Source organism: Leptopilina boulardi, unplaced genomic scaffold, assembly GCF_019393585.1.
Source record: "Leptopilina boulardi isolate dan_hultmark-lab unplaced genomic scaffold, ZJU_Lbou_2.1 LbouV2_278, whole genome shotgun sequence".
NCBI classification, from domain to species: Eukaryota; Metazoa; Arthropoda; class Insecta; order Hymenoptera; family Figitidae; genus Leptopilina; species Leptopilina boulardi.
The window spans coordinates 2,241,721-2,257,834 of record NW_026137838.1 but is presented as its reverse complement, the minus strand read 5'-3'; the positions used below and the strand labels follow the sequence as shown (position 1 = coordinate 2,257,834).

General features: G+C 25.8%; 1 protein-coding gene across 1 annotated transcript in view; it reads left to right on the top strand.

The window, feature by feature from the left end:
* Positions 1–16,114, top strand: part of LOC127282032 (uncharacterized) — a 347,280-nt gene that overhangs the window by 242,757 nt on the left and 88,409 nt on the right. The window contains exons 11-12 of the mRNA XM_051306104.1: positions 12–229; positions 1,736–1,874. Coding sequence (XP_051162061.1) covers positions 12–229; positions 1,736–1,874 — 357 coding nt within the window. The remainder of the gene's footprint in view (positions 1–11; positions 230–1,735; positions 1,875–16,114) is intronic.

Below are 16,114 nucleotides of genomic sequence, written 5' to 3'. Positions count from 1 at the left end.
AATGTTACAAGGAGTACGACAGCCTGATGACCGAGTGGCAGGCTGCAGGACGACGGTTAGCTCTGGAAATGTCTGAACTAAAGGAATGTACCAACCTGTCCGGAAGTCTGACATCCCTGAGCCGACTACTTGCAGACCCCACATCGCGAAGAACAGCCCGTGATGCCGACGAGACGATGACTTCCCTCGAGGAACGAGCTGTTCCACTCTCACATGTGGACAACGTCAGGTGAGCCAAATATTAAAATTCTTTTTTGCATTTAAAGCGAAATCTTCTTTTTGAATAATTTTAATTTTCATGCCCGATCTCCTTTTTTTATTTAAATACACGCTTCTTTATATAATTCATATACAAACATTTTTTTCTACAATTATTATTATTTTAATAAATTATTTTTAAAAATTTAATTATACAATTTTATATTGTATTTATTATATTTTATTAATTATTTATTATATTTTTTAATAAATTTTCTATTTATTTTTTTTTTCCTAGTTTTTTTTTTATAATCTTTTGATGTTTCGAGACATGATTTTTGAATTGAAATTTTGGAATATTGTCATTATTAAAAATAAATGAATTCTGTCGTCAGTTTGAATGAAAAAAAAAAAAAGACACAAAGTCGTTATACTTTCTCGAAAAGGACATCCTGGAAACTCAGTTGTGAATCGTTTACTTTGTCTCTTCTCGTCAAGAAAAGAATTTAGATGAACTAAAAACTCGTTCGCGAAACACAAATGAGAAATCTTGACTGTACTTATTGTTAGAGACTCAATATAAAAGGCAAGAAGTAAAAGTCGAGAGTTCTCGTTCCATTTAACCCTAAAGAATGGATTGTCATTTTATGATATATGTAAATAAGAATAGAGGACCTTTCCTTCCTTTATTTATGATCATTCTCTAATAATAATAATAATAATAACAATATTATATATTTGTATTTTATAAGCTTTTGAAAATTTTTATTAATTAATAACATTAATTATTAATAAGGTTTTTTTATTTTATAATTATTTATATTATTTTGTTGATTAAAATTAATATTATTAATTACTGGAATAATTATTCTTAGATACTGTTAATATTAATAATTTAAAAAAAAATTATTAAAATAATTATTAATTAATTTTAATTAAATATTATATTCAATTATTAATAAAACCACAAAAAATTCCAACGCTCATTTAATATATTTAATTAATTAATATAACGAATTATTATTATAAAATTTTCTCTATGGACTTTTAATTTATATTAATTAATTTAATACTTTTTATTTTATTTTCAATTTCATTCTATATTATTTCTATTTTTATTCTGAACACTCAGTATATTTTGAATAATATTTTTCCAACCCCAAACCCCTTGTGATTATATTTATTTATATAATATTGAAGATCATGTCCTTGAAGATGATTTTCAATTTAATTTAGAAATAAATAATAATTATAGATGTAAATAAAAGAAAATTTAATGCGGGTATTTCTGGAAATTATCTCAGGTAGACGTTTAGTATTTTCTTTGCCGGTGTCAGTGTATCATCTCAAAATTCAATTTTTTTTTTTTTTTAAATAAAATGGTACAGTATTTAATTAATTTTCCGTGTTTAATTTATTTTTTTTTGATAAATTACTTTAAGTGTTAAAATTTTTATTAATAATTGAAATAATTAAATTTTTTAATTCATAAATTGTAACAATTACTGAAGGGAAAAATTAATGGTTATAATTACAGATTATCTCTGGAACGAGCGCAAAGAATATTGGAGGAAGTGGGAACTGTCGCCTCGAGACTGGAATCATCATTCGAATCACGACGGGCCACCATCAGAAATCTTGCAGTTCTTCGCAGTATTGAAGATCAAGCCCGAGAGGTGAGTGGAAATAATTTTTTTACGATTGCATTAATATCTGAATTATTGTTATTATTACTGATTATTATTGCTCTATTACTATTTTTACATACTACTATATATATTACATATTACTGTTATTATTAATATTATTATTACTATTATTATTATTATTATTATTACTATTATTATTATTACTATTATTATTACTATTATTATTACTATTATTATTACTATTATTATTATTACTATTATTATTATTATTACTAGTATTATTATTATTGTTGTTGTTTTTGCTATTGTTATTACAATTTATTATTTTTATTACTTTCTATCAATTTTTTCGCGACTGTGCGCTAAATAATTATTCCTAAAAAAAATTATTTCTAAAGAGACATGATTCTTATGGGAAAGAAATAATTTTACAACTTGTGTATATATACAATGACCGTGCCCTTGAACCAAAAGATCCTTCGCTTCAGGAGGTGTGCTCATTAGCTTCCCATACAAGGGACGATTCTAAATTTTCTCGCGACGACGAATATAACTCTCTAGCTGTTTCATTATTTCATTTTCATTGCCATTTTATTCTCATGAATAACGAGGCAACTTTCTTTTTTTTTTTTTTTTTACAATATATACCCACTAGCAACGATTGACAAAAGTGTCTTTTGTCATTTCTTATTGTTGATCACAAGACTCGATATTTTCTTCTTTAATAAAAGAAACATTCTCCTCCTCCTCCTCCCCCCGCCATTTTTTTTCTACATGAAGAAACTAATTTATTATTAAATTGAGAAAATTTGTGTAATTTATTATTTTTTATTTTGACAATGAGAGAATTGAATTTTATGACTATTTTGTCTGTCTAATAAATTTGCATTGGAAGAGATTTTCTCTATTATAAGTGTCTTTTCTCTCTGCGATAATGCCGTAGCAATTACTTCACTTTTATCGTAAATTAAATAACTAGGTGGTTTTCTATTCTCCCAACAACTTTTCTTACAAGAGACAAACAAATTGTTTCATTAATAAAAGCAAAGTCATGATTGTATATATATATATATATATATATATATGGAGTGCTATAAAATCGCTTTGGAATATTACTGTCACGAATAAATCTGCTAGCGAAAGCTTTTATAAAGATGTGAATCAATCTTGTCACGTGCGCACGCGGTTAAATTGTTTATTTATTTATTTTTTTTAAAGAGAAAATAAAATTTATTTTGCCTTTGAAAATAATATTTATTTTGTCTTTGAAAATATATTTTTTACGTAAAGTTTATTTTAGAAATTTTTTTTAAAAAAGCAAGATTTGTGATGGTAACATTTTCCAATTTTATAGCTTTTGCATTGTATATAAATATAATGGGAATTTAGATCAATGTCGAGTATTTGGAAAGTATATTTGAAATTTGAAAAAAAAATTGATTACTTAATTCTTTTACAATTTGTTTGTTTTTTTTAATGGAAGTGACCTTCGATTGGAAGAATTATTTGCAGATTCTTCCTCGAGGAAAAGTTTGCCTTTTAATTTTATCGAAATTAAAAGGTTATTACTTTCACTAATCTCGCCGCGAAATGAAATAATTAACGAAATAGAGTACCTAATATAGAGAAAATCGATTAAATAAATCTGAATATTACTTTATTTATTTTTTTTTTAATTTATAAAAAATATTTTTTAATACAATATTTTTTAAGGTTTTTTATTTAATATTTTCATTAGATTTTTTATATAATACTTTTTTTTTATATTTTTCATATAAATAAATGCAGTTAATGGAAACATTAAATATTTGTCGGATTCAAAATTTAGTTAATATTTTTAAATATTATAATTTCGAAATATTTGATATGCGTCAATGTGATTTTGAAATTTTATTACCTTTATACATGCGTGCCGTGCTGTTTATTTACTTTGCAATAAAAGGGTAACTTATTGCTCAGATCATAACAATGCTTTTGGAAAATTCCAAAGACAATTGTAATCAGTTGCAATTCGTGTATTGACCTGTTTAGACGTGCTCGAGTATAAATTTTTGTAATTTTAAAAGCAGTGAAAATTTTTTTTTCTTTTTTTTATGTTTTCACATTTTAATAATGAATAGCTTCGGGAAATTTTTTAATTTTATATTTATTTATCAATTTAATTTTTATTAAATATTAATAATTAAATATTAACGTAATATTAATTTAATAATTTAATATTTATTTATTATTTATTTAATATTAATAATACAATATAATTTTTTTTAATTCCCGAACAAAAAAATTTTACAGTGTGTAACTTTTTGGCATTTTATTGAATTTTTTGTTCCGAGAGTGTTCGAAATTCTTAAAATCGCGATCGCTTAAATAATTAGAAAAAGTATTTTGTTTCTTATAATTTAATAATTTCGGAAGTATTCAAAATTTAAAAAATCATAAATTAGAACCTTAAAAAGTGTTTTTTTTTAAGTATTTAAAAACGTGGTTTTTTGAAAGTATTCCAATTTTTTAAATCGCGTGTGCTTCCAGTGGATTTTGTACAAAATATCAATTGCAGATTAAGGTTAGAAATATATTTTTTTTATAAATAGTTATTATTTCTTTTAGAATTGAAGTAGCACCTTCAAAAAAACAGTGTAAATTATTTTATTAATAGTAATAAAAACTAATAATAGCTTCAACAGAATAAATTAGTAATTTTCTACCATCAGTTAGTAATTAGTTTTTTAGTTAATTAATTTTTGATCCAAAAATTTGCCAAAAGGTTACTAATTCATTTGATGAAGAAATAGTAAAAAATTTCCTGATTCAGATTTAGAGAATAGAAATTTAATTTTTGGGTATGCCTGAAAAAACGATTGAAATGATCACACACTTATATATGCGCGCGGGGAAATTGAATGTGAAAGATAAACTGTAAGAGAAAGATTGAAGCAGGCGTGAATATATCAACTCGGACAAAGTAGCATCTTCCTCTCTTTCTCTCTCTCTCTCACACACACAAAAGTTCTGGAAGGTTTAGGTCAATGACGTGGTTGGGATATAAAGGAGGTCGACATCACGAAAGGTCGCTTAAGGCGAGGGGCCGAACGAGGTTATGGGGGTCTTTAAACTAACGTCGCGGAAAACCATGGGATCCGGATTGACGGAAGGCGGAGTCAAAGTGAACATTTCTGGCTTGTGCGACCCATAGGAGAATTGATGCGCGCAAAAATTTTATTATCACGAGAAAACGCAACAAGATGAGATGGTACAGATGATACATGCGGATGAAAATTTCCTCTTGCATGTCCTCCAGTGTCATTTTAGTGATAGTTTAACGGTATATGTTTTAAGATCAGTAGATGACTTTTATTACCCCGGCAATGGACCAATAGAAATCTTGTTCAACATACAAAGATGGAAAGTTTATCTAACGATCAGTGATCATAAGACGCTAAATATGACTTATAAAATACAATTTCCAAGCAAAAAAACAGGGTCTGACATTTATTGCTTTGAGACATATTGCGTTCATATAAGTTGGTATTGATTCGGACGTTAATGGTGCGAGAAATTTTTTTTATTTGTTGCCCCGTCATCCGGAGAGAAAACGTTTTCAAAAATCGGTAGAGATTTATTTATTATAGAAATCAAATTTTTCAAATTGTAGATTGTGATTAGTTGTTTCTGAATCCTGAGAGAAAACGGTTTTTAGACGTTTTCAAAATTGGAAAATATCAAATCTGTAATCAAACCAAATTTTTAAATGGGGGATAGTTATTTTTTTTTTTTGGTTCTTCATTCCGAGAGAAAAGGTTTTTAAAATTTTTCAATATCTGAATAGAATTGATTGTAGGAATCAAATTTGTTACCATTTAAACAAATCTTAAAACAGCAGATTTTGATTATTTGTTGCCTTTTCTTGCATAGAAAAAATTATTTCAGCCTTTTTCAAAATCCGTAAAGATTTATTATAGGAATCAAATCTGTTACCATTTAATCAAATTTTCAAACAGCAGATTATGCATATCTGTTGCTTTTTCGTATCGAGAGAAAACGTTTTTAGCCCTCTTCAAAATCCGAAAACTATTATCAAAATCAAATCTGTAATCATTTAACGAAATCCTCAAATAGCAGATTTTGGCTATTTTTTGCCACTTCATGCATAGAAATCAAATCTGTAACCAACCAAATTTTCAAAATCTGAAAAGATTTACTAAATATGAAAATCGAATTTGCAATCAAACCAAATCTTTAAATAGCAGATTTTGGCTATTTGTTGCTTCTTCATGCGTATAGAAATCAAATCTGTAACCAACCAAATTTTCAAAATCTGAACAGATTTACTAAATATGAAAATTGAATTTGCAATCAAACCAAATCTTTAAATAGCAGATTTTGATTATTTGTTGCTTCTTCATGCATATAGAAATCAAATCTATAACCAACCAAAATTTTAAACAGCAGATTGTCAATATTTGTTGCATCTACGTAATCATTTAACGAAATCCTCAAATAGCAGATTTTGGCTATTTGTTGCCTCTTCATGCATAGAAATCAAATCTGTAACCAACCAAATTTTCAAAATCTAAAAAGATTTACTAAATATGAAAATCGAATTTGCAATCAAACCAAATCTTTAAATAGCAGATTTTGGCTATTTGTTGCTTCTTCATGCGTATAGAAATCAAATCTATAACCAACCAAATTTTCAAAATCTGAAAAGATTTACTAAATATGAAAATCGAATTTGCAATCAAACCAAATCTTTAAATAGCAGATTTTGATTATATGTTGCTTCTTCATGCATATAGAAATCAAATCTATAACCAACCAAAATTTTAAACAGCAGATTGTCAATATTTGTTGCATCTTCGTAATCATTTAACGAAATCCTCAAATAGCAGATTTTGGCTATTTTTTGCCTCTTCATGCATAGAAATCAAATCTGTAACCAACTAAATTTTCAAAATCCGAAAAGATTTACTAAATATGAAAATCGAATTTGCAATCAAACCAAATCTTTAAATAGCAGATTTTGATTATTTGTTGCTTCATCATGTATATAGAAATCAAATCTATAACCAACCAAAATATTTAAACAGCAGATTGTCAATATTTATTGCATCTACGTCCCAAAAAAAAAATCTTCGACCTTTTTCAAATTCCAAAATGATTTATAAAAATCAAATTTAATTAAACCAAAATTTTAAACAACAGATTTGTAAGGGGAAAAAAAATTAGAGAGCTTGAAAGAAACAGAGCAATCGTCAAGTTTCTGTTGTGTTCCAATTCCAAGACACGATTTCCTAAGAAAGTTTCAATAAACTGCAGAGTGAGAATCGCAGTGAGTTGCCCCCGGAGATGAAGTTATAGACTCACATCGAGAATAGTGTATATATATATATATATAGTTGGCTTTTGCATCACATGTTTCGATTTACCTCTTCTCTATATATATATATATTATGTTTTGTTTCTTTGGGTTCAGCGTATATATACACATGCGTGCGTAAGTTAAACTCACGTGGAACGCATCACGTATCTAATTACCAAGGAATGCTTTGTGCGTGAAGGAAGCCGCAACTTGCCCATTCAGAAACTTAACGACTTGACGCAAGAAAAGAGCCAAGTGCCATGCACGGAATTGAGCTGTATTATATATGTATATACCTATATGTACAACTTTTCACATATATAGAAAAATAATCAGACTGAACGTTTCTATAAGAGAAAAATTTGCAAAAAAAAAAAAAAAATTGACATCCGATTTAGTAACGGGATTACCCCCGTTAGTTTTTTTATAAACTTAATCGTGTGACATCTAATTGCAATTTATTACTTCCCTATTAGAATTTTTTTTTCAATAGCAAATTTCAAATTTATCAAATTGAATGAATTGTTTGAGAGAAATCTTACATTTATATATATATATATATATATGGCCTCGAGAATTATGTTGTATTCAAACCTAGATTTGTATATAATTTAATTCTCGTTAAAGGAGGCGAAATGTGCAATTATGGGAATTGTACAAATAAAAAAAAATAAAATTGTAGTTTATAAAAATCAAAGTGAATTATTTACCAATCAGATCAGTAATTTTTATCCTCACCGAATATTTGTTTAGCCGAATTTTAATTCTCCCAAGAAAAATATTTTATTATTCGAAAATAATAGTAACAATTTATTAATTATTAATTAATTTATTAATTATTATAATAAAAATAAAGCAAATAAAAATCGTGAAATTTAAATATTTTTTTTTTTGCAAATCTTGTATGAAAGTTCAGTTATTTCACAATACGCTCTGATAATTCTTTCCAGTCATTGAAAGATGATGCAGAGTATGGCAATATCTCGTACCGTTAGAAATTGATTTCACAGAAGATTCGCGCACAACAGCGTCACTTTTGTTTTACATATAGGTACTTATACATTCGAGACAACACGAGAAATAATATAACAAGTGGGCCACACTTGACAATTGTTTAATTGTTCGATTCCTTCTTTTTTTTCTCCTTTCACGGTGAGTCGTACACCAAACAGAGAAAATCGACTTGTACCAATTTTTTTTTCTTTCTTTCAATTCACCTCTCATCAAAATGTATGTGATTAAAAAAAAGGAACAATAAGTAGAAATTGAGATAAGGTAGAAAAAATTTCTTCTCAATTACTTCCCGTTGTCGACGTGTTTATTATCTTTTTGTTTTCAATTTTTTAATATAATTTAAATAAATTTAATTATTAAATTAATTATTAATTTAATTATTTTTTTATTGAAATAATTATTGAATAATAATATTTGAAAAGGATATTCATGGTAGTTAGAGTGAAAAGTGATTTGCGGTATTATATATATATGGTTGTTTCTGGAATTAATTAATCACTCGATGCTCTTGTACGTGTCACCTGCACGTGCACATGGCACAGGTGATGTGATCGTATAAAATAAATATGCGGGAACGCGTGAAACACGTGAGAACGGAACGCAAAAGGATGCCACAACCACAGCTTCTCGACTTAAATACAATCTCTGTTCTTGTAATTTTTTTATTTCCCCCTCCCCTTTTTATTGCTCATCTCTTTTTTTTCATTACCAATTTATTCTGTCGTTACAAATCGAATAATCGATATTAACATTTCAATGTATTCGTTTCTTTATTGAAATTCACATTCTGCTGAAATTCAGTTGAATTATTACTGAATTAAATAGGGAAATCTGTATTACTGTTAATCGGTAAAACAGATTTGACTGTGTTATCTGCATTAGCATTAGTCGGTAAAACAGATTCGACGGCGTCATCTGCATTATCATTATTATTTCTTTACTGAAATTCACATTCTGCGGAAATTCAGTTGAATTATCACTGAACTGAATGGGGAAATCTGTATTACTGTTAATTGGTAAAACAGATTCGACTGTGCCATCTACATTTCCATTATTCGGTAAAACAGATTCGACGGCGTCATCTGCATTATCATTAGTCGGTAAAACAGATTTGACTGTACCATCTGCTTTATCATTAATCGGTAAAACAGATTCGACTGCGTTGTCTGCATTATCATTAATCGGTAAAACAGGTTCGACTATGCCATCTGCATTTTCATTATTATTTCTTTACTGAAATTCACATTCTGCTGAAATTCAGTTGAATGATTACTGAACTGAAAAGGGAAATCTGTAGTACTATTAATCGATAAAACAGATTCGACTGTGCCATCTGCATTTCCATTATTCGGTAAAACAGATTCGACGGCGTCATCTGCATTATCATTAGTCGGTAAAACAGATTCGACAGCGTCATCTGCATTATAATTAGTCGGTAAAACAGATTTGAATGTGCCATATGCTTTATCATTAATCGGTAAAACAGATTCGACTGCGTTGTCTGCATTATCATTAATCGGTAAAACAGGTTCGACTGTTTAAATAATTGTACTAATTTCCAAATGTAGAGATTACTAAAATAATTAATCTAATTATATTAATGTATAATTACATTTATTACCCTAAAAATAAATTGTGATTACATTTATTACTTCTAATTATATTTCAAAATTATAATACTCCATAGGATTAAAAATAGAATTTAGATTTATTTCTTTAAAAAAAAAAACTCATTTACCTTATTCTTTAATTTTTTTCCATCCGAGACATGGTCTAATTATTATCATTTCCTTTTCGTATACAAAAGAAAAAATAATGAACTTCCGAAACGGTAATAAAATTACAGCTGGTATTATTTCAGTGACAGAAATATATATCTTTGCCCCCTTTCATTTCTTAAATCTCAGGACACTTTTTTTTTTCTTTCTTGATGAAATTTCTCTGTACAAATGATCCACTTATAAATTTTTTTTTTTCCAAGAAGCTCGTGACAAAATGTCAAAATTCTAACGAGGAGCCCTGTAACAATAATTTTTTCTTTGTCTTACAATAACCTAGGGTTTGAACCAAAAAAAAAAAAAAAAAAGAAATTTTTTTTCTTAAAGGACAGAGAAAATAATGACAGAGAGAAGAGCCTCGAGCAAATCTGGTTGTGCATTCCATTCAAACGCGTTCCACTTATTTAGCAGGTTTTACGAATGGCCAATCGCGATCGATGATCACGATCTTGAACTCTCATATATATATATATATGTCTTTTTTGAGGTTCTATATGTAGATCATGAAAATAAATCTTTTTTTTTCTCGCGGCATAAAAAAAATAAATGCCATCAAAAAATTAATTGCGCGAAATTTTAATTATTTTTCCAATTGAAATCGATAAGAAATATTTGTTTGAATAGTATTTTTGAGAGCGAATGTATGGTGAGATTATTTCCTCCCAATGAAAAAATCGAGAAGGGGATATAAGAAAAATGAAAAAAAGATATTATCCGATATAATTTATTTTATCGAGAATATAATTATAACATTCCAAACATGTGCATGCGAGAAGGTGTAATATATATGTTTAAAAGAGAGGGCAAATATGAGAAAACATATTATGTATATATGTGAAAAGATAGCATCTGCAGAAATATTGTAATTAAAGAGATGGTTAATGATTCTGTGGAAATGACAAACTAATACAGAAGCAACTTTTCCTTTCGAAAAGAAGACATTATAAATGTAGTAAATTTTTTTTTTTTTTTTATTACAACTCATTGCTTAATCATTTTAAATCGGATTCGCGAACCGAACAAAATAACAAAGTTTCAGTTTAATTTATAATTGGTTCATTGAAATGACATTGATTAATTTTAAATGATCGTTTATTATTTTGATTGCTTATTGATTAATATTGATTTATTATTGATAATTGATTATCGATTATTTCGATCATTGATCATTTATAGAATTTAGTTTAGTTTAGTAATTGAAAGTGTCCTTCTTTCTGAATTTTCAAATTGTAATTTAAAAAATTAATTAACAAAAAATAATTTGTAATTGATTATTAATTATTGATTATTGCGATCATTGATTATTAATAAAGTTCATTTAGTTTATAGTAACTAAAAGTGCCATTCCTGTCTCAAATTTTCAAATTTCTATTTAAAAAATTAATTAACAAAAATCAAATACCAACTGCTTTAAATAAAAAAATTAATTAATTAAAAATATTACATATTAATTTAAATTGTTTTATCATTTTAACAGTAATAATTGTTTCTTGTCATTAAAATACTATTAGAAAATTTTGAAAAAAATACTTCTTTATCTAAAAAAGACATTTAGATTTCAAAAAAAAAAAAAAATAATTTCTTGTATATATTTAATTGAGAGAATTGTTTTTGCTTTGACCAAGGAAGTATATATCCCTAATGACGTTTGCAATTGGCAGAAAACTTGAGACAAGAGAGCCGCGCACGTGCTAAAGCAATGTTGCGAGGCCTTTCATTCACTGAAACATTAAAACCTGTAATGATAGGAGAAGACGCTGATTTTACAGGATATTAGAGAGATCGTTAGCGTGAACGTCATTATTTCACGGTAAGATGCGCGTGTCAATCGTAATAACCAGTCGCACCTGCAAAATCGACTAAAATATTTCTGATGATGATAGTATATATATATATATACAAAAATCGAAAATTTTTCAACATTTATTTATAAACTATAGAATTTTCAATATAATAAATATTCTCCGATATGAGATCATTTATATATTACTTATTGCAAATGTAAAAGCGAAAATATTCAAATCTAGTACGAAATAAAAAAACGAAACGTGAAATTTAATAATAAGGATTTCAAAAGTCTGAAATTATTTTTTTTTTCTAATTTTATATTTTTTTATAAATAAATTATAAATAAATTATATATAAATTATAAAGAAATTATAAAAAAATTATAAATAAATAATAAAAAAATATAGAGGTAATAATTTATAAATAAATTATTATATATAATAATAATAATAATAATATATAATAATTTATAAATAAAATATATTTTTAAATCTATTTTTGTCAATACCGTTTCGTTTTATTATTTATATATTTTTGTCTGTAAAAAATAATTTTTATTGAAGAGTATATAATATAGTTATGAGGAAAGGATAAATAAATTATTCAATGAGTATATATAATGGAACATTTGATGTGTATATAGAAAAAGAAAATGTATTTTTGATGCAACATACTTTCCTTTAGTTGCAAACTGAAATCGCGATTAAAAGCAGTTTCTTTCTATCGGATAAGAAACACCATATATATACCAATCGAGAGCGAAGTAACTTTTATACCTACGGGCTTCTTTTGATATATATAAACAACACACACTGATCAGAATTTCGGTTACTCGGATCTTTGCGCACCAGAAAAAAGAATCATGTCGAACAGTTTTCTCTTTTATAATATTATACATTAAAAAAAATAAATAAATAAATAAGAGGGAGAGAGAAATATTAATCTTTTCAGTCTTTTATACATTTTATGTAATTTTTCACATTGTCAAATAAAAAAATATTTTTCTTCTACCGCAGTATTGGGAACAAGTTAAATTCTTATGGAAAACATTCTATAATTAATTATAGTTAATTATTAATTATTATTTATATAATTAATTAATAATATTTACAACTAGATTTCTTTTGTAAAAAATAATATTGAAAAATTATAATAATAATAATTATTTATTTATTTAATAAGTTAACGGGACAAGATAACAATAATAATAGTAATAATAATAATAATAATAATAATAATTTTATAGTAATAATAATTAGTAATAATAAGTTAGTAATAATAATAGTAATAATAATAATAATAAAAATAAAAAAAATTACAAAAAATAAGTTTTAGTTTGGTCTGATACCATTGTTGTATGAAGTAATGCTTATGCAAATTAGCGCACAGGAACCATTTTAGCGTCATAACGCCTTATATAGAAAGAAACACGTTTCCTGCCGGTAACAGATCGAGTAGCGATGTTGACGCGACAAGAGATGGCAATAGGCTTTTATCGTTTCCAAGAAGGTTTAGTCTGGCCCTTTTACAAAAAAATAAAAAAAAAAAAACTTCCTTTTTAAATCAAATTCAACGCTCTTCTGATAAAATCAAACCAGTTTTGTTTTTAAACCTAGGGAAACTATTTTAATAGTTTATATCTATTACTATTTACCTATCTTACACACGTAAAAAAAGTTTTATAATCATTTTTTTTTTGTTTAAAATTTTTCAAATTAAAATTTTTAATTAAAATTTGAAATGAAAAAATATTTTTTTAATTAAAATTTGAAATTTGAAATTAAAAAATATTTTTTTAATTAAAATATGAGTTTTTTTTTTCAAAATACGCGAAACAATAAATTGGTTCGTATTTCAACGAATGGCGAATTACATCAATAATGATGGGAAAAATAAGGGACCTTTTGAACTGTGGCCTTCAAATGATGATTTACTGTCAAAAATAAAATTTCAATACGCAATCCCTTATGTTGGTCCTTCTAAAGTGTTCAAGTGGTAACATAAATTTATTTTATGGACAAACCATATTTTATGAACATATATCTCATATACATATATATTAATACTTCTCAGGTTCAAGTTCAGTTCTATTTTTTTAACCCCCACCCCCCAAAAAAAACTTCACTTCAAAATCCGTCAATTTACTTCAACTGAATTGACTTTTATTATATTTCTATTTTGAAAATGTTTCATACATCCAATAATATGCAATTTTTATTATCCTCTCCTTTTTTCGAAAGAATATTTATTTATTTATTTTATATTTTTATTTTATTTTTGAATTTTTTTGTTTTTGTATTTTTTTTTCCTTTTTGAATTTTTTTCTAATTATAAAAATAATTTTCCCGTGAGTCACAATAAGTATAATATTTTAATTTTCACCTCCTATCACAACTCTATAGTGCACTAGTTGAAAATAAATCGTCGTATGTTTAGAGATTTTGTAACGCGATGATTGTGAAATAACCCCGCGTGAGTTGGCTGGAAACAAGAGAGGTCGTACTAATCTGTTTGCTATATATATAAAATAATGTGTACAATTCTCCTACTTAGCACTCTACTACCGTAAAATGGCGACGTTTTGCCCACACGATTAAAATGATGTTTTATTGAATCTCTTATATCAGGATTGTATATATACCTTGATCAACTTATATATACACAATATATAATTTATGACAAAAAGAAAATGCCATAAAAGAATGATATATAAATTGATTAATTAAATCATAAACCGTTCTCTTGTGTATACGTACTTTGTAAATCTTAATCAATTAAATTTTTTCTCGATTTAATCTTTTCACTCTCTCAATAATATATAATTAGTGTCAATTCGCGTATTTTATTTGCTTCGAGTTATTATATTTATATTTGTTTCGCAATAAATGCTTGAAATTCTTTTCAATATAGAATTTAAAAAAAAATAGTAATGATAGAATCTTTTGGATATTTTATTAATCGTTTACAAAACAAATAATTAAAAATTAATTCCAGTAAAAATTATTTGATTCAAGTAAATATTTATTTGCTATTAGTCAAATAATTTATTTTATTTATTTAAAAAAAAAAATTATTTGATAAAAATAAAAATTTTTTGGTTCAATTAAATATTTATTTAATAATAATCAATTTATTTATTTTAAATAAAAATTATTTGGCTCAAATATTTTTTTTTCATAATAGTCGAGTAATTTATTTATTTGAAATAAAAAAATAATTTGGTTCAAAATAAAAAATTTTATTTGATAACCAAAAATTTTATATCCATTGTAAAAATTAAAAATCGTTAAAAAAAAAAAATATCGATTGAATTTTATAAACGAGTGTCATTATTGAGTTAATGTAATTGGAATTTGAAATGATTTGCGTGACGTGAAACTGGGATCAGGTGACAAGAGTTATAAAGGGAGTTAGACCATTAGGTTTCGTTTACCGCATTATCCATCTAACCGTTAACCGACAGAAACCATGTTAAACTGCGGATATAGAGAAGGGTCAAAATAGAGATAATATCAAGTGTCTCGTTCATGCAATCAGAATGAAACCAAAGATTAATGGGATTAACCGCGCGCCATACTGTCGAGATAGGCATTCGCGGTTTCGCGGTAGCAATTTTTTTTTTTTTTTAATCTTATTTTCAAAAAAAAAAAAAATCCTTTTCAAGAAAGTTGCAAATTAATATTAACTGTTTTTTTTCCCTATTTTTCCTCTTGGAAATTAAATTATAGCGGAGGATACTTTTTTTTAAATTAATTTAATAATGTACGGAAAAAAAAATTTATTTAATTCAATTAATCTGTTACTTATTATCAAATAAATATTTATTTATATTAAATAATTATTTATTTGTATTAAATAATTATTATTATTTGAATCAATTACAGAAATTATTAGTTCAAAGACATTTTATTTCATTCAAATAAAAATTATTTTCTTCAAATAAATATTTTTTTGGTCCAAGTAAATATAAATTTGGTTCAATTAAATATTTATTTAGTGCAAGTAAATATAAATATTTGGTTCAATTAAATACTTATTTGGTGCAAGTAAATATATATTTTTTTCAATTAAATATTTATTTAGTACAAGTAAATATATATTTGGTTCAATTAAATATATATTTGGTTCAATTAAATATTTATTTGGTGCAAGTAAATATATACATATTTGGTGCAAGTAAATATATATTTGGTTCAATTAAATATTTATTTGGTGCAAGTAAATATTTATTTGGTTCAATTAAATATTCATTTGGTGCAAGTAAATATATTTTTTTTTCAATTAAATATTTATTTAGTGCAAGTAAATATATATTTGGTTCCTTTAAT